Genomic DNA, 24,330 nt, shown 5'->3' with positions numbered 1-24,330 from the left:
CGTCTGAAGTCACGGAAGTTAAAACTAACCCGCCTACAGCATTTATCCCGAGCTTTAATGCCCACCCTTCATATGTGCTTAAGACACTGAAGCGTACTAAACGTCCAGTCGACCACCACCTACCTACTGGATCTAAGCCCAAACTCACAGGGTAACCGAGAACGCTTAACTTCTCCGCCTGAGAAACATTAACTATACGGTATGCTACTTAATTTTTTCGACTCGTTTTTCCTTTCTCGCTTTTTGACCCATAATCAGCTTGAGTGAGCAACTTGCTTCTCATGGGTCTCAAAGCTGGGTGGGGGCTGTGTAGTAGCCGGGCCTCCACATTAGACTCTATGTTATAAACGTACTCTTACGCAGTACGTAAACTATAAACGTACTCTTAATAGTACGAGGAACTTAAATTTCCTAAATGGTTTTTAACAGTTTTATTAATCAATACCTTTTCCATTTTACATATCAGATATTTGGACAAGGCCATTAAAAGGCCCCAGTAAAATACCAATATAAAATTTGGTCTAGTTCTATTAATAGAACTATATTTACTTTCCAAATCCATTTATATCTGAATACTTCGGTAGCGAGATGGCTCAACCGAATATAGGTTTCTAGGGACTATTAGCGTTACCTAGTTTAACCTCCGTTCAGCCAACCAGATGTGCCAGTCTGATGAAGGCTAAGTAGGTAATTCTTGATAAGTGGCAAGTTATTGGTTAATGCAATAACTACGGACATCACGAGTAATTTCCTTTTTTCTATTCTTTTTTCTTCTTCTAAAGATAGGATTTTATGATTCTCTCGGATTCGCCCCAACGGAACATACCATAGTTTTTAATAGAGCGACAACAAAACACTAAATAAAATCCCGTCGGCGAAAACAATACTGAGAGGATTATATATAGGCAATGTCTCAGCCTCACAATCCCTCAGAGTATTGATGTTTTCACGAGGCATACCTAACTTTACTAAAATACTCATGTCGTATATTTACTTTTCAATGTTGATATACTTAGACTTAACCTAAGCGTTTATTTACTCTAAGGCGTTAATATCGCCTTGATAGACCGAAACTTACACTGTCACCTCGTCAGAGTGAAAATCCTCTGCGGGTTGGTGTAAGGCGGTGCTATCGAAGTGATTAAATTCGACATCGTTAACACGTTTACAGGAGTGTTTATTACCCCGTGTAAAGTCCATGGTCGAGACCTTTCGGTGCTCTGTTCCTTGGATAGACGTTGGTATTATAATATTGGGTGATTCATGCGTCTGGATGGCTTACCCAGTCTTAACTGGTTTCCGACGATTGTTATCCCAGTTGGGTAAAGGTGGCGGAGTGTTTCTACCTGCCTCTGGGTCTATAATACCCTCAAGGACAGGCGACTCATGGCCGGGTGATAGAACCGGCGAATAAAGCTCCTGGACTTCTGGTGGTAGCTCCTCGTAAAGTAAAGTTACGCTGAGTCCATTTGGGTCAACTGCCACAGGTTTGGCGTTCAGGTCCTTACGCTTTTCGGGCGTTATTGCCAGACGACGTTCTGTCCACTTCTATAGGGCTTCGATAGTGCCCGGAGAAACATGCTCGCATAAGTGCTGTGCGTGTTTTCCTGATCCATACATTCGATCTACATGTTCAACAGTCATGCCTTTCATAAGGGCGGCTAACTGATTCTTAACATCAGTGTTTTCAGTAGTTAACTTACTAATGCGCGTTGTCTCAGTGGTCTCGGACGTAGATTCGGGTTTGCCACTTGAGCTTGCCTCCTCTTCTGGTTCCGGTACAGGTACCATTTGAGATTCGTCTTTGTCCCCTATATTTGGGGACTTTTCTTTCTGAGTTTCGTCAGAAGAATTGGTTGGGGCGTCTTGAGACGTGTCCCTTGTCTCACTTCCTGGCTTCGTAAATGCGAGCTTCGAAGTTGAGGCAATAGTTGGCCCTCGGGCTCTATCTGTAGGAGTAGTCTCCTTAATCGGAGTGGCTACATCCTTATCCGAAGCATTGTCCAGACTATTATTGTCGGAGACAAGTGCTTCGGCTACGGTGCGGTTAAACGCATCGGCAGCAGCGGCGGTTGCTTCTGTATGCGGCAGCGCTAGCGGCTTCTCTCTCCATCTTCTTACGTTCGGCCTTGCGTTTCTTTGCAGACGTATTGTCTTTCTTTGTCATAATCCTAACTTATGACTTCTGTCTTATTCTCTGAAGGAATGACTGTGCTTAGGAAAAATTTCGTGGTAGTTATCTACCTTTACGTTTAAGTAGTCTAAGTAGTTAATACCTTTGTTGACTTTAAAATATGTAAGTATCGGTCTATAGAGGCGATATTAACGCCTTAGGGTAAATAAAGGCTTAGGTTATGTCTAAGTATATCAAAATTTAAAAGTAAATAAACGAAATGAGTCTTTTAGTAAAGTTAGGTATATCTCGTGAAAACAGTAATACTCTGAGGGATTGTGAAGCTGAGACATTGCCTATTTATAATACTCTCAGTACTGTTTTCGCCGACGGTATTTTATTTAGTGTTTCGTTGTCGCTCTATTAGAAACTATGACATGTTTCGTTGGGGCGAATCCGAGAGACTCATAAAATCCTATCTTTAGAAAAAAAAGAAAGAAAAAAAAAGAAGAAAAACTACTTGATGTCCATAGTTATTGCATTAACCAATAACTTGCCACTCATCAAGAATTACCGACTTAGCCTTCATCAGACTGGCAGATCTGATTGGCTGAACGGAGGATAAACTAAGCAACGCTAATAGTCCTTAGAAAACTATGTTCAGTTGAGCCATCTCGCTACCGAAGTATTCAGATATATTAAATAGATTTGGAAGGTAAATATAGTTCTATTAATAGAACTAGACCAAATCTTATATTTGGTATTTTACTGGGGTCTTTTAATGGCCTTGTCCAAATATCTGATATGTAAAATGGCAAAGGTATTTAATTAATAAAAACAGTTAAAAATCATTTAAAGAAAACTAAGTTTACGTACTTTTAAGAGTACATTTTACGTACAATCAAAAGGTTTAGGGTTTTAGGGTTTTCGGACCTTTGACTCGAATTTCCGTCTCCGAAACGTAAATCTCGGTGACCCGCAAGTCACCAATGTAAAACTGAATGCCAAATTCAAAAACCCACAGACCCCACTAAAAAGTCACATAGTATCATACCGGACCTGGAGTTTAGATTTAGATTTATATATATTTTTCTTCAAAACAAAATTCCAGTGGGGAGTTTGGGGTCCCACAGTCTCACGACCCACAGACCACAGTCCCACAGCCTCCGAAAAATGTCGGGCCAGGCTGAATCCCCAACTAAAGCGCTCGTCCCCAACGACTCCTTGCACAATGACCAATGGAAATTGGATTTACAAAAATCTATCACAGACCTCTCTGCCCAGGTCAATACTCTACAGACTAATCTCAACCAAATGTCGGGGCCGGCCCTACCAAACCTGGACAATAATGGGCCCATCTCCAAAAAGCCTCTGGCTGACGACCAATGGAAATTAACCATGCACCAAATACTCACGGAATTCTGTGTCAAAGTGAACAACCTCGAATCCGAACTCCGAGACCTTAAATCCCAAACCTGTGCACCTCTAAATGAAGGCACACCCAACACCTTCCGGTTTGGCTCCACAAGCCCGCCAGCCCCGCCAGCAAAAAGACCGAGGCCACAGGCGTCCATTTGTAGTAGTAACAGTGAACCTCCCAGCTACCGCTCAAAAGTGGGCAACCCCACAAAACCGACTCCCCGAAAAACCCCTGATCCCACCGACCTCTCAGCCCCTACTGCAGCCGCCAGCACCCGCACAGCTTCTGACGAAAGTGATGGGCCGCCCGATGCCGGACAAAACTCTCCACGAAATGGATGACATCACTCCGGTATGGCTCTTCTTTCGGGCATTTTTTTTCCAACGGCAAGCCCCCATCCCAATCAGTATTTGAGAAATACTGGCACGCCCAACCGCTCCTTAATCGCTACCACTTTCTTTGGTATCTCCCGTTCAAACCGGGTTCTGAACTAAATCGCCGCGGGACCTCCTCCAGTTTCGTCCGTCTTTGTGTTCCCAATGACGCTGTCGCCCAGGTGAAACGTCATACAGAACTAACGTGGAAGTGGCAATTTGATAAAACCATAGACCCCCGCTCCTAACAACATCCTAACGCTACGAAAGCAGCCTTATTCCACTATCTCCGCACCAAGCGGGAGGCCCGCTGCACACATGAACGAGCACCAAAACTTCTAGCCCGTAGCATGAATGCTTTGCTGGACCCCCTTGTTAATTCCACCAACGCAGACATTCTCCAATGTACCACGGACCGGCTCCAGAAGGCATATCAAACAAAACATACTACAAACCGCTTGTCACCTAACCCACGAATCCCGACAGGCGCTGACACACAGCCAGAACGTGCGCAGCCCGGACAACCCCACGTACCAACGGTCTTCCCCACACAGCCTCAACCTTCCACCACAGACACTTCGACGACAGAAAACGATATAGAAATGGCTGACATCAACAAGGACCAGGGCCCAGTAGTATTGACCGAGGATGAACAATTTTAGGACCAATGAGGATGACGCTCTTCAACCCACAAGGACTCAACATGGACAATGCAGCACATACAGATAAGTGCTTGAACGTTATATCGATTTTGAGTCAGGTTGATGTTATGTGTGTGGTTGAAACCTGGCATAACATCACATTCCTCAAACACATACTATCATATTCTACATCACACAACACGGCACAACATCTTACACCCTTCACACTGTGGTATTGGTATTTTTTCCAAACACCACCCATCTCAATTCAAACTGGTTCACTCCTCACCTTACGCGGTATCCTTTGTATGCTTTGGCGTCCATATGGCCGTGTTCTACCTCCCACTCAAATCACTCAACGAAGAAGACGTCAGGAAATACATGAATCCTCCCGAGATTGGCAATTTCCAACCAGACGTCGTTTGGGGCGACTTTAACTTTAAAGCCCGTAAGTATGGTCACGCATCCACAATTCACGGACTACGTATGAACACGATCGAAACTACCCTACATAACACGTGGCACTTTGACTATCTCTATGCTGGCGGCTCAACTGGTGCAGAACATGCGTATCACCGGCCCACGACTTCCGCCTCCCTCCAGACCTATAAACTGTCAAACTACAGCATCTATAGTGACCACACTTTTGGGCTTGATCTCCAGGTACTTCCAACGGAACACATCCGTCGGCACCAACAAATACCAACAATGCCGCCGCCTCCGGACCAACGCCTTCCCTCTCATGGATATAACCGATATCACCATCGACTTTATCACTTACGTAACAAATCCCGCGCACGACTATTCCAAGCCAAAATCCGGGTGCATCAGAACCTACTACGGTCGTATCTCACCTTGCATGGTCCAGCAGAAGGCTTGCTACGGATTCTCGACCGCATCTGGCGCTATGCCGCTAACCCACAAATCTTTGGGGGATTCTACTACGACATAAATAGACCTTGGGTACAACGGCTGCCAAACCACTCGTTCCGCCCACGTCTGACCGCCCAAAGCAATACCCTAATGTCCCAAGATATTGCGTACCAACGACGATTTCTACGCCAACCCTGCATACCGGGTGCCGACTACACAGGCGCCACTCTCACTGGCTACTTTGAGGACCTAATCAACTCCACGAATCCGTACGTTATTCCACCGAATACTGAACCCTCGCCAGATGTAACTCTTGCCATACGCCCCGACGATGTAATGGAGACTATACTACGCTATCATAATAAGGGGCCTGGCCCTGACGGAATCCACATCTTCCTTCTGAAGGCTGCAATGGAGCGTTCCCCCGAACACAGGACACTAGGACGTCCGGACGCCAATAGCCTACTGAGTAGACTCCTTGCCGAAGCATTCACTGAGCTACTAAAGGCGGGTACCTTCCCTACCGCCCTGAACTGCACCCTCCTGACAGCGCACCCAAAAAAGGCCGATGCAGATATCACCTCCCCCGCCGACTTCCGCCCTATCACGCTAGCGTAAATCGTCAGACGCATATTTGAGAAGTGTTTCCTCAAGCTGATTACTAGCCACCACGGCTCTGCTACCCACGCAACCCAAGCTGGCTTCAAATCACGATACCCCTGCCATACCAAGCACTCGCCGCCATGGAATCTGAGACACAGTCGGAAGAGGAGTGGAGCGACGTCTGTCTGGAAATTACCAAGGCATACGACAAGGTTGCTCTCCCGCGCCTGTGGGTACACTTGCGCCACGCTGGAATGCCCGAAAACTGGATCAACTGCCTCCGCGTGCTATTTGAGAAGATCCCTACCCGAGTGACATACGGCGGCTTGCTCTCGCATCTATTTCATAGAAAAAATGGCATCCTACAAGGCTCAATCGTTGGCCCCCAGCTCTTTATTATCTACATGGATTCTTTGGCTACCACATTAGCACAATTCCGGCTCAAGCTCCTCCGCTTTTATTTATTTGTCGACGACGCACGGATCCAAGCCCGGGTTTTTCTAAAATTTTCACCAGACATATGGAATCCCTGGTTACAGCATTGTCTCTGGGTATCGCCTTCTTCCGCGCTTATGGTTTCCATGGCTTCAGCTGGCGACACCCCCGCAACAGGCTGGTGTTGTTCAAAACATTCATTCTATCCACGGCTAAATATGGCCTGAACATTATTGCCTGGGCTCCACCTATATGGAAGGATACGCTGGAGCCCTTGTTTGAGCGCTATAACTCAGCACTCATTCGAGCAGCAGCCATCATCACGGGCACCAAATACCCTAGGTTTCCCAAACATCAAACCAACTTACTCCATATTTGTGGCCTGCTCCCCACGCGAGCATTCGCGGACTACCTCGGAGGTTGCCTGGGACTGCAACTCGACTCAATAGCCAGCACAAACTCACTCACCCCTCTGACGTAACCCGCCTGGGCCCACGACAAACCCTCACTGCGCTTTCCGTACAGTATCTATGCCCACTTGAAGACTGTATACGAAACCACGGACATGCGTACACCAGACCATGTAGCCCTCCGCCGAAGATGTGACGACATTAGAAAGAATTCAACGAAGCGCTGGTCCAACAAGGAGATCGTAGCAATGGCCCGGCGTCAATACTACTACCAATTGGTCATGGGCAAACAGCCAACCTCAGATCGGGACAAAGCCAGACACGACAGCTTCAACCGCTGCTTCGAGCCTACACCAATACGGCTCTATGCTATGATCGTAACAAATACGTACATGTTCACATTGTTCGACTACCGCACTGACAGCTGTCTCTACCCTGTCTGCCCCGGTGGCCAAAAATTCACCACCAGCCACTTTGCCTGCATCTAGCAACTGATCCAATACATCCTGGTAGGCCCGAAACTACCTCTCATTGGCCCTGATCTCCTCCAGCAACTACAGGAGTGCCACAACTTCCATGGTATCTGGACCCTCCACGAACACCTTGGATCTTTTCTCCAGCATGTAGAACAACCCCTGTACCCACACCCGTCTCTGACATATCAACAGATGTTTCCTATACCCCGGCCAATCACGCTGTTGAAGTACTACTTCCAAATTTCGGTCCAAACCAATTCATCGCGCCTGTTGGTTCCACCTATGATACTTCCAATACAGGCAAACCAGCACATACCGAGTGAATCCGTGGTCTGGTGCGGCATCGGTTCACCCCCAACCTCGCTCCTCAACCGAATTATGACGGATAACCTGGTCCTACTTGGCATTCCGTACTCTGCACTAACCCATTCCACAGCACTACACGATAAAGACCCGATCCGAACCACAGAGGTGGGTACGCTATTTAGTAGGTCAGAAAGCGAATACGTGGCACACTCGATGGTGTCAGTTTTTTGTCAGCACCGGCCTGAATTGACCCAGCGCATATCCTCCATTGTCGACTCACTTGGCCCAAGCTTCAACAGGAAATTTACTGACCACTTCTTCCCATCGATCTTCCCCGAACCACTACAACGGCTATGAGAGCCATACCATATGTACATACATTGTAACTTAACTCCTTTGAAATAAATAATATTATCCCTATTAAGAGTATGTTTATTTTACAAGATTATAATGTGGAGGCGCAGCTTTTACAATACGAGTTTTAGTTTTGTATGTGAAACATCGTTCATCTCCAAGACTTTGGCTAAAACCTCTTTAGGAGCAGAAGATGGAGGTCCTTTCCAGGAGTATGACTTGGAGAGTTGATTGGGAACAAGCGAACCCGATTTTATATCGTACCGGGTGATTAACACGAGATTCTTGTTAACTCCTTCCAGAGATTAACTTTTGTAAATGTCAGATATTCTTGTGCAACTGTTCGTATTATTAGCGGAGAAGTAGTAGCTGGCAGTAGTAGCTGCACCAGTAGTGTCTAGATCAGAAGTAGTCGATTCAGTAGTAGCTGACGTATACAGTAGCAACTGGTGCAGTAGTAGCTGCATCAGTAGTTTCTAGAGCAGAAGTCGTCGATTCAGTAGTAGCTGTCAACTCAGTAGTAGCTGATGTAGTAGCAACTTGTGCAGTAGTAGCTGCACCAGTAGTATCTAGAGCAGAAGTCGTCGATTCAGTAGTAGCTGTCTTTTCAATAGTAGCTGTATCAGTAGTAGCTGACGTAGTATTAACTGGAGCTATAGTAGCTGACGTATCTAAAACTGGTGCAATAAACCCTGATGTAGTAGTATCTAAAGTAGCAATAGTCGATGTAGCCTCAGCAGTAGTTACTCCATCTAGAGCAGCAGCAGCTGATGTCGTAGAATCTAGAGCAGTAGTGGTTGATGCAGTAGTAAGTTGTACAGAAGTATCGAGAGTGCTGAAACCCTTGGTGCATATTGCTTCAGGGGCGACTCGTGCGCAATTATAGTAGACAAACATCCACTGCGCAATGCATCACCTGTAGGCAATAATTTTGCCTTGGTACGTTTCTTTCTCGGTTTAGGCTGTAATACTGCAGGTACATCTAAGGCATTATCTGCAAGTATTTTATTAAACTCGTCCTCGCTTTCTGCAAGATCAACTTCACCACTGCAACCATTAGCATTTTGATTTGCATCTTGTGCTTCTACGTCAGTGTCTAGATTATCACAAAGCTCTCCAATGTTGTATATGTTGTGAGATGCATGATAAGATGTTTGTTCTCCTATGTCACACTAATGAGCGGATCACAAAACTCTTCATCGTCGCTGCTGTCTTCTGGCACACAAAATTTCTTATTCAAAACATCATCATCCATAGAGAAGTCTAACTGTCGCCCCAAAGATCCGCCATAAATACTAGGTGGACTTCTAACTGCTCCTCCTGCCATAGATGCTTAATAGATACTTTCACTATTGTTCGCTATTTGTTGTGGAGGTCGACAGGACTGCTTAATTGGAACGATCACAGTTTTTTGAGAATGATTAGAACTTTTTTTAATGCATTACTGCCCCAGATCCGGCAATGTTGTAAGCTAATTTGGTATTATCTACAGCTGGTGCAACGGTCCCCATTATGATGCTGTGCATCTTTTTTGCGCGATTGGTTATGTAGGCTGCCATGGTCGCTTGAAAGTGTGTGCGCTACAGTCAGGTGACGCTGTTTATTGTACATTGTAATAGAGTATACTTGCAGATACACAACAGAACACAACACATATACAAAGCGCGACGGTTGTGTGCGTGCTGTGCTCGTTGTGTGCGTGCTGTGCTCGTTGTGTGCGTTGATACTTTGTTTTGACAAAAGAAATACATAATATTGTGCATTCAGGCGGGCTGTAGTAGCCAATGAAACGCAACCACAAATCTCACACCTATTATATGTTTTTCAGCTGATTTTGCGAGTTTATGGACTATTTTGGACTATAACGTAAAACTATTTCGAAAGCTGAAGTTTCTTGAGGGTCCCAGACCCTCAAAATGTTGTCCTCAAAAATTCAGATTTGTGAAAATACACTTCAGCACATTCATTGGTCCAGAACTTTTTTGAGACAACTATTTTGTTCAACTATTTTTCGTTTATACGGGCCCTAAAAGTTGGCAAAACCCACCCGAAACCTGCCCTTTGTCTGTTTGTGACGTAAAGACGGATTCTTTATTCCACTCCTGCGAGCTTTCAAACAGGCAGCAGTCGCATAGTGCGCCCTGTGTAAATTTTGATAATATGTATGTACAAATAAGTGACACTTAGAGTTGACACATGGGATGTTTAATATCGATATGTATCATACAATATAGTTCTATTATACTTCCAGAGGGATTGTCAATTAGCGTAGATCATATACACACATATCATACAATTGATGAGTTTATTCCGGTTTCAAATCAAATTATGGCCTCTTCGATCCCTTCTGCGGTCGTACCGCCAATGGTGTGTATTCGTACAAGTTTTTGTGCTATAACTTTGTACTTTTTCTTTCTCGATTATAAGCGCGGTTCATACGATGTACTCATCAAAACCTATGGGCTGTCTCTGTTGATGGCTTTATAGCGAGTGCTCTTTCTATATGTTATCCTTCGGTCCATATAAATTTGATTTCTTTTCTGTACGCGGTGACCTTGTCTCAAGCCATGATATATGGTACTTGATTGTGCCAGAATGTGTGCATCAGAAGTGTGCATCGTACATTTCCAGTTGGTCTTTTATTTTTGATTATACTGGCATGACTTCGAGCCATTTGCATGTTTGCATATGCATGTAAGTGACCATATCCATATATATATATATATATATATATATATATATATATATATATATATAATATACATACACACTACATATATATATATATATTATATATATATATATATATATATATATAATATATATATATATATATATATATATATATATATATATATATATATTGTGAGTACATTCTAAGTGCAAAACTGGAATATATGTAACCTTTACTGAGTATTAAAGTAGTGTATTAGCTCCTAGAAGCTATGAAGACTGGTCACTTCATGATATCTAGTTATATACGACAGCGCTCACGCATATGAACACTAACTGCTGGCTATACTGATGGCGACCGTTGCCTTCTGGTTACTGTCGCCATCACCTATATATTTTACACTACTTTACAGTTTTAAGCCTAAATTTTAAATTACTTACAAACTCATATCCAATCACAGAGACTTAGCTTTATGTGCGCATACTACTGGCTTACATTAAGTAAGTCTTTGTTTACAACATTTCACCAAGTTCTATGTATAATATGCACATTCCAAACCACCATCATACACACATGTCCACTAGCGGACTAAGCATCACACGTCACACAAACTCAGCGTCACACGTCACGTATGACTCGATGTCATACGTCACGTGGACACAAGTGTTATGCATCACATGGACTCAGAGTCACACATGTCACACACCGATTACAGTATATATTTATATTTATATTTATATTTATATTTATATTTATATTCTATTTATATATATATTTCTATATATATATATGTATATGTATACATATAATGTATATATATATATATATATATATATATATTATATGTATGTATGTATGCATGTATGCATGTATTGTATATAGAACGATTTGGATTATACATATATATATATATATGTATGTATGTACGTATATATATATATATATATATATATGCTCGTTAGCTTTTCAATCACTTCTTTGTTTATCGAATCGGTCTGAATGCTCGTTTGTATCAATCATTAGTATGAGTATTTGTATTTTAGTGGGCTGTGTCGCCTACACGTCGGAACCAACCTATATCAAATACCTGCTAGTCATGACAGATTTCTTTTAAAAGATTTTTCTCGAATGAAAGTGAGTTGGCTCAATACTAACGCCTTCCTTTGTGCTTTCACTTTTTGCAGTCGTATCCGTCGCCACAGACCGATGGACCACATGCTCCGCCGCTTCCTGATTATTGCCCACCCGGGTATGACTCAGTAGCACCTCCTACCCAGCAATACCAGAATATGTATTCGTCTACACCCACCTTACATTCCCGGCAACCAGAGGCACAGCCACTCATGTCGCAGACCTCGTACAAGCACGGTGAAGGATACAGCGCCTCACGGCCACAATCTAGCTTGGCAGAGTACGACCACACACGCCCTACCTATGGCACACATGGGGCTGTGTGTGGAGAGCAAGACGTGGATGTACACACCGCCATGGCGCAGGCGAAACAGGACCAGCCCGTGCGACAAGGCTTCTGTAAATGGTTCTGTTTTGGTTTCCTGTGCGCGTGTTGTGCGACCTATGATACCTGTGAAGAGCATCCGTGTTGTTGTCTGGGTTTACTATGTTGCACGCTCGTTGGCTGCCGAGACTGAGTTGGACTCTGAAACTCGAGTCGATTGTCACCGCGAATTGCTTGTCCTCGTCGATACACTGTTTGACACGCTCATTTCACTGTAGACTGTTCTCGAAACTTCGAAACTGTCTACCTAAAGAACTCTGTGCAAACCGTTCGAGCCCGTCGTTGGGCGTGTTTGACACATTGCGTGGGAAGGGGGTTTACGGGTTGCCAGGCATGCTTAACCCATAGCACAGAGTGTAGCGGGGTCTCTGTAGGCCGATTGCTGGATCAGCAACATGATTTGGCGCTCAAATTCATGTGACTTTTAGTAGGTCGTACACATGCAGCTGAACAACCACGCCATCGGTTAGGAGATGGAGTGCTGTATGAGATGTGCCGCCTCCTTAGTGTAATTCATAGTGTTTGCTTTGTTCCATATGCTTTGTGTGGACAGTTTAGAGGGAGCCGACGTAAATGGACTATATTTGCGCTATCGTAGATCCCCCGACACTTTCCTGCGATGAGGACCATATTCTCAGTCAAAAGGGCTCAGTGTGCTTGTACTGGACACCTGATGTGAGTGTAGTCGATCAAAGCATTAGTATGGCGGTTTCTAGCAATAATATGCTGTAAAGCGTTATATGATACCCATGTGCCCGTGATAGGCCTCAAATTCAGTTTTAGTTTGGATACAGTTGCTTTTTGAATCCGTCAAACGAATGTAGTACTTTTGAGAAGTATTTAAGAGTTTGCTAGCTCCACAACTCGGACAGATGCCGGGTGAATCCTAATTGACACCTACACCAAATTTGAACACTTCAGTTTCATCTTTGTTTCAAAGCATAGTTTTAAAACTCAAAATAGGTTTTCTTCAGTTTCATCTTTGTTTCAAAGCATAGTTTTAAAACTCAAAATAGGTTTTATCAAGTTGACTCGTTTGCAATAAATACTGCTGGCTGTGAATAGCTCAGCGCATCATTTTGGCGATATTACAATCCATCCGATATACTGGTTGTTTTTGGTTGGTAGAGGGCATACTTTTGTGTAAATATCTAGGTTTCCTGGTTGCTGTCGTTGAGACATACACGTGCATCATTATTGACATACGGATCAATGCGACACCGCCACGCGTGTGTGATTACAAGGATTGTTTTGGATTGAATATTTTTGATACATTTTGTGCAGAGTAACATACCAATGTTTCCCGCACTTGCCGGTAGAGCACTGACGAGAGACTGTGTCGAATTGAAATATGCTAATCGGATGTGTCTAGTCTATACTATATACTACTATGTGCACAACTGAAACATCGATTTCGTCCACCTCGCCAAGGTACAAATTAATGTGCTAGTTATGATGCACTTGTACTCTGAATGGAACTACGTTAAACTAATGAGATTCACTATTATGGCGATTCTCGAACGCATAGATACGCGAGGATGATTTCAGTCAGATGGTAATGAGTCAGCCACGCCATTTCGTCCACTACCCACTCTTTATTTATGTTATTAAATTAGGGTTAGTTGAGCTCGAAGAGCCGTGTTTGCTTAAAAGTAGAAGCATATTGGCTACCAACGTCTGTCTAATTTATTATGTCAGGAATGCCGAAAACTAGAATACTCGGATGGTGGAGTCACGCTTGGGTCCTACACCAATCCATTGGATGGGAACTCCAAGGAAGTCGGCAATAAACTTAAGATAGTTCTTGGCGTTCTCGGGTAGATCATCATAGGTTCGACAGTCCTGTTGATATAAATCAAGACATGCATTTAGCAGAATCCTTTGTCGCCACTAACTTTCTGTGTATATTCAGCCGATCGCTTGAAATACGATCCATAAATTCTTTGAGCCCAATGCACAAAACAAATTCCCGGTAAGCGAAATAGATCGACGATTAACACACCTTGATACTCGTTTGCCAACCGGGGAGAGTGACGTACTCGACTTCAACCTCGTTCAGTACATCCATACACGCGGGGAAGTTGTCCAACGGCTGTCCCTTGTGGCTGTATTTGATACCAACCTGAAGCGGAGTGGGCGGTGATAGCGATCGATAGCAGGCTATATGGATTACCACATGGTATAGACCAAAGACTAAAAGTAGACAAGCCTATTTATATACATGTATATATCGGACCTGATATGATGATATAAGTGTCATAGGTTTTGCTCACAATGAAGTATCAATTGTTTCCCTTTCAAAGCAAGTTATATATATCGAATAGAAATCATAAGAAAATGCAACCCAAACGACACTCATTTCTCATACAAACACACCTTGATCTCAGCGAAATCATCTAAGACATCAAGCTTAGTAATCATCATCGAATACAGATCATTTATCATGTGTGTGTACTTGACAACAACCAGATCGAGCCAGCCACAGCGACGCTTACGGCCAGTAGTCACACCGAACTCGGCACCCACTTGCTGCAGCTTCTCGCCGTCATCGTTCAGTTGTTCTGTGGGGAAGGCACCTCCACCCACACGCGTGGTATAGGCCTTGACCACTCCGAAGACGCGCTCAAGCTTGCTTGGTGGCAGACCTGTATATATGGAACATTCAAACCGGAAAGGATTCAGCAAAAGTATATACACGACTCAGCATAATTATACCAACTCCGTACGGGTGTACAGGATCAAATTAACAAACATGACATGTATTCAGGTACTGTTCGCAACTCTCATTGATAGGCGTGGCACGTAAAACATAGGAGTCTCGAGTTTAGTGCTAAGGCTGGTAGAACGAACGACGAACTCATCTTGTGGTACGGCCATCACGCCTATATTGGTTCACCAAGCTGACCACAATTTGAAGTAAAAGACACTTATTCAGTTCAGGTAATTTAGCTACTATACCTACGACAGCAACCTAACTCGCTTATTCGCCCGTATTCTGACAATGCCGAGTGTTGCCCAGAGTGTCATGGCAAAAAACAATCTGTAAAGTCTGATTTTGACCAGTATGATATACTCGCCACTACAAACACGAGCAAGTTATTTAGAACTGCAGTCCAGAAAGTCTACTCTGAACAATCTAATGCCACTCGCCAATATAAACACGTGCGTATTTTAGAAAACTGCGATCTGATTAGTTTACAGATTAGTCTTACCAAGTCCAGTGCAGGCTCCACCAACAGAACAACTACTCGATGTCACGTATGGGAATGTGCCAAAGTCAATGTCTAACATCTGGGCGTTAGCCCCCTCTACTAGCACAGCCTGGTTCTTCTGTAACGCATCGTACATGACATATACAGTGTCTTTTACCATGGGTCTGACCTCCTCGGCCAATTCCTTGTACTTGGCAAGCTCAGCTTCAACATCGACAACGAGATCGGAGTGTCTAAAAAAAAAAAGTGCGTACGTAACTGCCGATGGATGAATAGCAAAGCACAGTCTTATACTACATCGTTTTCAGGACCTCGGTCACGCTTTTGTGTATGGGGGCAAACAGCTAGAGTAGCACACGCAGGACACATCGATTCAACTATAATACGGTGCAAGCTGATGCTTACTATTAAGCAGTAATGGGCAGTTGCATGTTGTTCACACACAGGGCAGTTATGTCAGATGGTTGAGACCGTATTACGCGTAATTCGTGAGTACGCCGCCTATGCTCACCCCATGCGACTACTCGAAAAACAGTTTGCTTATTCGGCCAGTTTTGAGCTTTACATCCGTTTATGTAAAAACAGCAAGTCAAATACCATTGTTCCCTTGATAGTGCCCTCCACTTGTTATATCGATAAAAAACTGTAACAGACATACACTTCTGTGAAGTAATAGACATCACCAGTAAGCCCACAGGCTCGCGCACACACCTCATCTGAGCACCAGCAACCATGGTTCTGAATCTTTCACTGAACTCGCTGAAGTCTCCTAATAACTCCGCCATTCGCAGACCAGTTCGTTCGGTCTTGCTGGAGTAGGTAGGTCCGATGCCCTTCTTGGTTGTGCCAATACTTTTGCCCCCCGCTGATTTCTCAACCTCTTGTAGGCCTGACGGTGTTCAAGGGATGTGGAAGACGTACGTTTATACACATTTGTGGCATATACATAACTGCCACAACGAGGAAACGAAAGTAGAATTGAAAACATGTGGGCACACACACAGACACACACACACACATATATATATATATAATATGTATATTCACATCTATATTTTATACATATATATATAAATACATTTATTCATACAACAATCACACGTACATTGCACACATACATGCACACATACGTACATATGTATGTATGCATGTTTGTCAGCTTGTATGTATGTATGTATGTCTGTATATGTGTATATATATATATATATATATATATATATATATATATGTGTGTGTGTGTGTGTATATATATATATATATATATATATATATATATATATGTACCAAGTGCTTTTGACACATACCGTCAATTTCCTGGTGCAAGTCAAAGACAATGTGCGCTCTATCGGAGATCACCAGGCGGTCCTGCCAGTTCTTGAGGCCCTTCTTCTCGTTCTTGGCCGCCTCGGCGAACATTGATTCAATGTGTACCACCACACCATTACCAATAACTGACAGAGTGTTTTCGCTGATTATACCACTGGGTAGTAGATGGAAGTCATAGTGTGCATCTCCTACAACAATAGTATGCCCAGCGTTGTTGCCACCAGCACATCGTGCAATCACATCAGCCTCGTCAGCAAGTATGTCGACAAGCTTTCCCTTTCCCTCGTCTCCCCATTGGGTGCCAAACACCATACAGGCCTTGCCCTTTACGAGCACAGGATCCGGCATGATTACAAACGTGTATATGTATATACGCCAGGTATATTTGCATATACATACACTCGGTAGAAATCCGAACGTATATTCTCTATTATATTACTAATTATATCAAACTACTTTCAACTCAAGAGTGTGGAAATATTTGTGCTGTAATCTCGGGCTGTCGGCCTGTCGCATGTCGGCAGAATCGTAGCGGGTTCAGAAAGACTCGAGAGTCGAGGCTACAACAGTGCTGTGCTGTGGCGCTTGGGCCCTTGGCGCTGCGGGGCACGGGCCTACGGCCTACGGCCTACGCCGTACGGGGCACGGGCTCAGGCCTCAGCCGCCCAAGTTGTGCCGGCAGTGCCGCTATTGGGCCAGCATGGAGTCTCAACTCTCAATCATGAGGTCCAGAAATAAAAACCGATGCCTTAATTTGGGTAGGTACCACTACATATAGAGCTAGTAACAAATTTATCTATTCCGCCGCCAAGATGTAAACCAATTAATTATTAGTTGCCACCACATGATTTTTGGTTTTTTGGTGGGGGTTTTTAAATGAAAAAAATATACATAGACATAAATGTCATTTAAAAAATAAAAATAACAAGGCTAAATCAATAATCATAATCGATCGAAACAAAGTTCATCGTTCTGCATCGCTCTCTTACGAGCTCGGAATGCTTTCTCATCAAAGTCAACAAACGATTTAATAGTTGATGGGGCTGACTAGATCAGTGTTCAACTTGAACACTTCGTCTGGCGATATCAATAGGCGTACACGCGTTTTTTTCTTCTACTACGGGCGAAATGTTAGGACTCAACCTTCTAAGATACATAGTGGGGCAAGCTCCGACTACAGGTTTTACTTGATCTCCATCTCTGATCAATACGGTCGGGTGGAAGTGGACACTGCATACACGGTGCTCACGTTCCCAAAAGTCTCTCTCAACCTCTGTTGCCGAGAGGCCATCCGGGGGTTCGAATTTTCGCTGGCATGCCTCAATGGACTTGACTCGTTGTAAGTTATTAACGTCAGCCTTACGCTTGGCTACAATAAATTTATCCCCGTAATCATCTTTGGATAGTCTTTGTGCTTGGGGATTCGAAACCCCCCAATAGTCTTTCCAGAGATAACTTCATCCTAACAATTGTAATATAAAGCAACTGCACAGAGCACCATATTGATTGCACTAGTTCTACTGTCTACACTACTAAATGATTCAAAGCCGCTTATCTGTGAACATAAAGTGTGTTTATTTGCATTTCCTTGACAATTAGGTAGTTTCTGACTGTACATTTTATCGACGTGTGTTTTCAAAATAAAAATGGCGCCTAAAAAGCTTTTAAAATCCCGGTACCAAAAACATACAATTGATACGATATGGGCCGAAGATACTTGGCTTGTTTCAATTCAGAAGTCTATGGCTAAATGAATACTTTGTGCTACGCCCTCTGGCCTGTGTATAAAATAAATATTGTGCACGCGGGAAGTGCCCTCTAGTTGGATGATGGATCACATCACGCTTTCCAAGTAAACTCCAACAAACTCTAGAGGGCGTGTTCAGAGGGCGGGGGGTTTTTTTTGCTCGACGGTGGATTCAATACAACCCTTAGTTATATAACTTTTTTTAAACCAATATTGCGTATTTCTTGCAAGCAAGGATATACAACGTTATAAATACGTTGTACCTTCTCTAATCATAGTAACTCATGGTGATTAGGTTCGTCCTTGTTAAAGGGGATCCACGAAAATAGTGAGCGGGTGTTGTACCTGTAACCGGATCAGCACACTCGTTCATCTGTGTTTGTACCCACTTAAGGTGGTACGGCCAATCATCTGCATCATCCGTTAATGCAGTACGCAAGAAGAACTTAAGTCTTCTATGGCGCGTTTCATTCGCGCCTTGTGTTTGCGGTTTATATGGTACACCCCTTTTATGGCACATCCTTGATACGGGTACTAGCGATTTCATAACGTCATCGCAGAACTCACTACCGTTATCAGTGCACATAATACCCGGCCACCCGTGGTCAGCAAAGACTTGGCAACATAATTCTGCCATGGTCTGCGTACTCTTGTACTTTAAAGGATAGAGCAAGTTATACCCTGACGCCACATCAAAGAAGTGGCATACGTAACGGTCGCCTGTGTGCTCGGACGTGGGCAGGTCAACCAGATCAATGATGACCCTGCGCCATGGAACATCTTCAGTCACACTCTTAAGCGGTGCGAACCCATAGCGCTTAATCTGGTTGAGATCACAGTCTGTACATGACTGATATACTCTGTCAACTAAAGTTGCCAGCTGTGCGCGATGCCATTTCGCTTAGCATCTTTAAGTGCGTCTACTACGTTCTGGTGCTTCAACTTATGGTTTTGCGTCAGCCAAGCAATATTTTTTTTATCATTCTGCTCCTCCAGAATAAAGGTAGGGTGTTGAGAATCCACTTGCGTGGTCTCTGTGTTTCCAGACTCATGTTCTGCTTTCGCATGAGTGTCATAAGTGCGCTCATGTGCGTTAGATACACCTGACTTATTCAGTAGTCGGATTAAATGTGTATATACTTCGGGATTATCTTTCATTAATCCCTTTAAAACTAGGGTTTGAAAGACTTCGGGCTTGGACTTTATGTTATTAAACAGAGTCCTGGCTAGAGACTGACGCTTCTTAACTGTAATGTCATTAGTAGAGTGTATTTCTTGTGCACAGACTTCAAGTGCTGTGTTGCCATTGAACTGCTTAACGTTCAATCTAGTAGAGAGTGGAATCTATGATTCTTTGACCTTGTTAAGGAAGGTCTCAGAAGGGGTCCATTTGGTTGTTCCAATGGGACCTATACGACATATTATAGTATGTCTCCAGGGTGTCTTCTGGACGGCTCGGGTACCCTGATATTGGAAAGTATCTACTTCCCTATCTAAATGTATTGGCTCGCATTGTATCATGCTTATCAATTTATTGAGCCATGGATCTTTACTCCGTAATGGGCAACACAACGGGATTGTAGCTTTGTGTATATGAACATAATTTAATGATTGGACAATTAACTGCCATGGTGTATTAGCCCACGCATTATGTTTGGAGAGGTCTAGTTGAAAGGCATCTCCCAAAGGATGATTTAAAGTCCTGTAATTCTTTAGTTGTGCATTATGATGTGCAGCAAACATATCAATTGTATGTGGCCCAAATATCTTTTGAGCCAGTTCAAACCACCTGGGGTTACATTTCCAGTCAGTGGCTAGTAACTCACGTACGTATTTATTAAAGTCCAGTACGAAGCGTGATAATATATCCGGTAAATGGTTATGTATCCCTGGTAGATGTTTTATATCAAAATGAAACTTTGATATTGTATCGTGCCAGCGACTCAGTAATTGTGAGTCGGAGTTCATCCCTTTCATATATTGAAGAGATTTCTGATTACACATCAGCGTAAAAGCTGTTCCGTTTAAGTAACCGCGGAAGTGTGTTAAAGCTGCTACTATGGCTAGTAGCTCTTGCTGCACAGTTGGATAATTCAACTGTGATGCATTCATTGCTCGGCTAAAGAATTGTATATACCTAGGTTTATTATCTATAACCTGGTATAGTACACCTCCGCGTGCTAAGTTTGATATGTCCGTTGCTATTTCAAAAGGCACGCCATCGACTGGTCCTTGTACAATAGGAGCTTGTTGGACTGCGTTCTTGAGCGCTTTAAATGCGTCATCACACTCTTTAGTCTACAAGTCTCCTAGTTTGCCTTTATGACATCTTAAGTGTTCAAAAGGTTTAAGGTAGTCAGCTAAATGTGGTACTCCATCTGAAAAGAAGTTTACAAACCCACACATGCTGTTAACATCTCTTCCTGTAGTTGGTGTTCGCCAATCTAACAGGTGTGCTACCTTACCGGTGTCAATTTTAATACCTTCCCCAGATATATGGTAGCCTAAGAGCGGTATTTCGCTCATTGCGAAGTGACATTTCTTCTCGTTAATCTTGAAGTTTTGCTCGTTGAATCTCTTAAGGACTCGTCTGACTAATGCGGCGTGTTCGCTCTTAGTCTTAGAAAAGATGACTATGTCATCTATATAGACTTGCACGTTAGGCATGTCTGCAAAAATTTCTTCCATTACTTGTTGGAAGAATGCTGGTAAAGAGTGTAACCCGAAAGGTGCACCTCTGAACCGGTATTGTTTACCTTTCCACGTAAAGCTAAAGTATTTACGGTGTGGTTCATATACCTGCATTTGATGGTATCCTTGTGTAAGGTCTACAGTTGTAAATACTGTGGCACCTTCCATCCTTCGCAGTAGCTCGTTAATACGAGGTAAGTGAAAGCTATGAGTCGGCAATAATTTATTTATTGGACTCATATCTAAACATACTCTGACTTTCTTAAACGATCCGTCAGAGTTATGTTGGTCTACGGTTAGCAGCGCCAAGTTAACTGGTGTCTGTTGATAGTTAATTTCTATCACTCCATCTGTTAGCAATTTCTCAACTTGTTCTTTTACCACAGCCTCGTGTCTCCAGGATACATAGTTCTTTAAGGGACACTTTAACTGTGTAGAGTCTACCTTGGTTAAGTCAAGGCTGACATATCCGTCGTTAAAGCGGAATTTTGCCCAATCTGTGATCTTTGTCTTCTTATTAACTAGAATCAGATCCATGATTTTGTTCGCAAAGTCAGGTATTAATGCCTTGACTGTATCTGACGGTGGCTTATATGGATTCAGGCAGTTATCGTCTGATTGATCCTTTAATGGATCTATGTTATATGGTAGACCAGTTACGGTTATACCTAGAGTGAGTAAATCACTCACTCCGACTATAATGTCGTACTTCTGTGACATCTTAACTATCACAGCTTGGGTAGTGATATTTCTATCATCGGCCAGGGAGATTTTAACATCTGTGGCCATGGTATCACACTTAGCAGTTTTATCATCAGCTAACATGAGGTGAGTTGTTTGTGTTCTCCTTTCGATATCTTTCATTAATGCAAAGCGATCGGATATACATGAAATTTCTGAACCAGGATCAATCAACGCAAGGATTTTATTTCCATTGCAGTATACAGGGATTATTACACGCTCATCTAAAGAGTCGTTGTATTGTCTGTGTAACGATTGTACCTGGTAGTACCTTCACTCCAACTTAATGTTGGGCTTTTTGTCACAAGACTTAGTGTGATAGCCATTGGTCTTCTCACACTTGTCGCACTTAATAAGAAAGTGTGTACAGGTGGATACATGTCTGCCATTCCAAAAACCGTTAGGGGTTAATTGGTACATGTCATTTCCACACTGTGCGTCGGCACATTTCTTAATCTCCTTAAATGGAGGTTCCATGTCCTTCGCTCCCACGCGTGCCCATTTATTGGGTCGCGTGGATAGAGTGGAGTCGCGAGCACTTGTATGTTGGAGTCCCTCGTTTGAGGTCTGCCTGGATACGTACCCGTGATCGGTGTGCTCCCGCGGCTACTTAACAGCCGCTTTTCCCTTCAATGTTACTCGATGTGAGGGGAAAAGGGTGGATACAGTATCATAAAACTGTTCCCACGTAAGTCGGGATCGATGAAAATTTGTTTCATGTCCCTTTTCTCGAGCCTCAGTCGCGTGTTTACGTCGCAACTCGGTGTACAGGCTCTCACGGTCGTTATTCCCTATGTTCTTACAGAACACGTGCATAACCAGGAACTCGTACCATCGCTGTGCCTTGTCCTTTGTTATATCTGGACGTTTCAGGTCAGCATCTAGCTTCAGAATATAACTCTGAATGGGCGTGTTCTCAACTGGATCAGTTAAAATTGAACTCAGTCCAGGGCTACGCATGTCCTTACTTAACAAGGATGTAACCAACCAACACACAGCTGGCCAGTCACGACAAGTATCTAGCTCATACTGGTGTCGCTGCAGGATCAAATAACTTGTATCTGTAGGGTCAAACGTCTGCATTAAAGCAGAGATCCATTGCTGGGGAGCGATATCGTTCGCTCCAGCAGAACCGTAAACGCATTAAGCGTACGGGTTAGCGTGTCGAGGTCATAGTTGTTTATAAACTCGACCTGCTTACTGTTGGCATCCTAGTTCGACCCAAGTCGACTGATTTGCCCTTTGTACTTCTGGTTGTCCATGTGGTCTTGTCCACGTTGGGCCTGAAGTAACTGATCAATGCGCTTTTGCTTAATCGCAATCATATTCGCAAAGTATGTTACATCATCAGCATAATGCGCATCGTGGGCGATTTCCATTTTACTGGTATAATCGTCGACCGATTTGTTAAGTTCGGTCACCTCGCCAGAGTGAAAATCCTCTGCGGGTTGATGTAGTGCTGTGCGATCGAAGCGATTAAATTTAACTTCGTTAACACGTCTACGGGGGTGTTTATTACCCCTGGTAAAATCCATGGTCGAGGCCTTTCGGTGCTCTGTTCCTCGGATAGTGGTTTGTATTGTAATCTTGGGTGATTCATGCGTCTGGATAACATACCTAGTCTTAACTGGTTTCCGACGATTGTCATCCCCAATTGGGTAAAAGTGGCGGAGTATTTCTACCTGCCTCTACGGGGGTGTTTATTACCCCTGGTAAAATCCATGGTCGAGGCCTTTCGGTGCTCTGTTCCTCGGATAGTGGTTTGTATTGTAATCTTGGGTGATTCATGCGTCTGGATAACATACCTAGTCTTAACTGGTTTCCGACGATTGTCATCCCCAATTGGGTAAAAGTGGTGGAGTATTTCTACCTGCCTCTGAGTCTATAATACCCTCGAGGACGGGTGACTCACGGCCGGGTGTCAGAACAGGCGAGTAACTATCATGAATTTCTGGCGGTAGTGCCTCGTAAGGTATAGATACGCTAAGCACATCTGGCTCATATGCCACAGGTGTAGCGCATGAGTCTTTACGTTCTTCGGGCGTAATTGCCTGTCGACGTTCTGTCCACTTCTGTAGGGCTTTAGTAATGCCCGGGGAAACATGCTCGCGTAAGTGCTGTGTATATTTTCCTGATCTATATAATTGATCTAGATGTTCGACAGTCAAGTCTTTCATAATGGTAGCTAACTGATTCTTAAGATCAGTGTTTTCAGTAATTTTATGTGCGTTGGCTTAGTAGTCTCGGACGTAAAGTCAGGTTTGCCACTTGAGCTTGCCTCCTCTTCTGGTTCCATAATAGGTTCCTTCTGAGATTTGTCCTTGTCCCCTATAATTGGGGACGCCCTTATAATTGGGGACTTTCCTTTCTGAGTTCGTCAAAAGAATGGGCTTGGGCGTCATGAGACGTGTCCCTTGT

General features: G+C 43.5%; 3 protein-coding genes across 3 annotated transcripts; 2 read left to right on the top strand and 1 right to left on the bottom strand.

Moving 5' to 3' along the window:
- Positions 1-3,286: 3,286 nt before the first annotated feature.
- On the top strand, positions 3,287-3,874 carry SARC_06448 (hypothetical protein; the record flags this gene model as incomplete). Its single annotated transcript, XM_014299647.1, has 1 exon — positions 3,287-3,874. The coding sequence occupies one exon, from the start codon at positions 3,287-3,289 to the stop codon at positions 3,872-3,874; it is 588 nt and encodes a 195-aa protein (XP_014155122.1).
- A 6,329-nt stretch (positions 3,875-10,203) lies between these two features.
- On the top strand, positions 10,204-13,134 carry SARC_06447 (hypothetical protein). The gene is made up of 2 exons (XM_014299646.1): positions 10,204-10,372; positions 11,864-13,134. The coding sequence occupies exons 1-2, from the start codon at positions 10,334-10,336 to the stop codon at positions 12,326-12,328; spliced, it is 504 nt and encodes a 167-aa protein (XP_014155121.1). The 5' UTR covers positions 10,204-10,333; the 3' UTR covers positions 12,329-13,134.
- Positions 13,135-13,737: 603 nt separating this feature from the next.
- Positions 13,738-17,208, bottom strand: SARC_06446 (adenylosuccinate synthetase isozyme 1 A). Its single transcript, XM_014299645.1, has 6 exons — positions 16,712-17,208; positions 16,119-16,296; positions 15,408-15,640; positions 14,572-14,840; positions 14,198-14,317; positions 13,738-14,037 (listed from the first exon to the last, which is right to left on the bottom strand). Exons 1-6 carry the CDS (start codon positions 17,079-17,081, stop codon positions 13,906-13,908), a joined length of 1,302 nt encoding a protein of 433 aa, XP_014155120.1. The 5' UTR covers positions 17,082-17,208; the 3' UTR covers positions 13,738-13,905.
- Positions 17,209-24,330: the final 7,122 nt, after the last annotated feature.

This window comes from Sphaeroforma arctica (assembly GCF_001186125.1).
Source record: "Sphaeroforma arctica JP610 unplaced genomic scaffold supercont1.460, whole genome shotgun sequence".
Taxonomy (NCBI): Eukaryota; class Ichthyosporea; order Ichthyophonida; genus Sphaeroforma; species Sphaeroforma arctica.
Note: the sequence above shows the minus strand (reverse complement) of the source record. Positions and strands in the feature narration are given on the sequence as shown.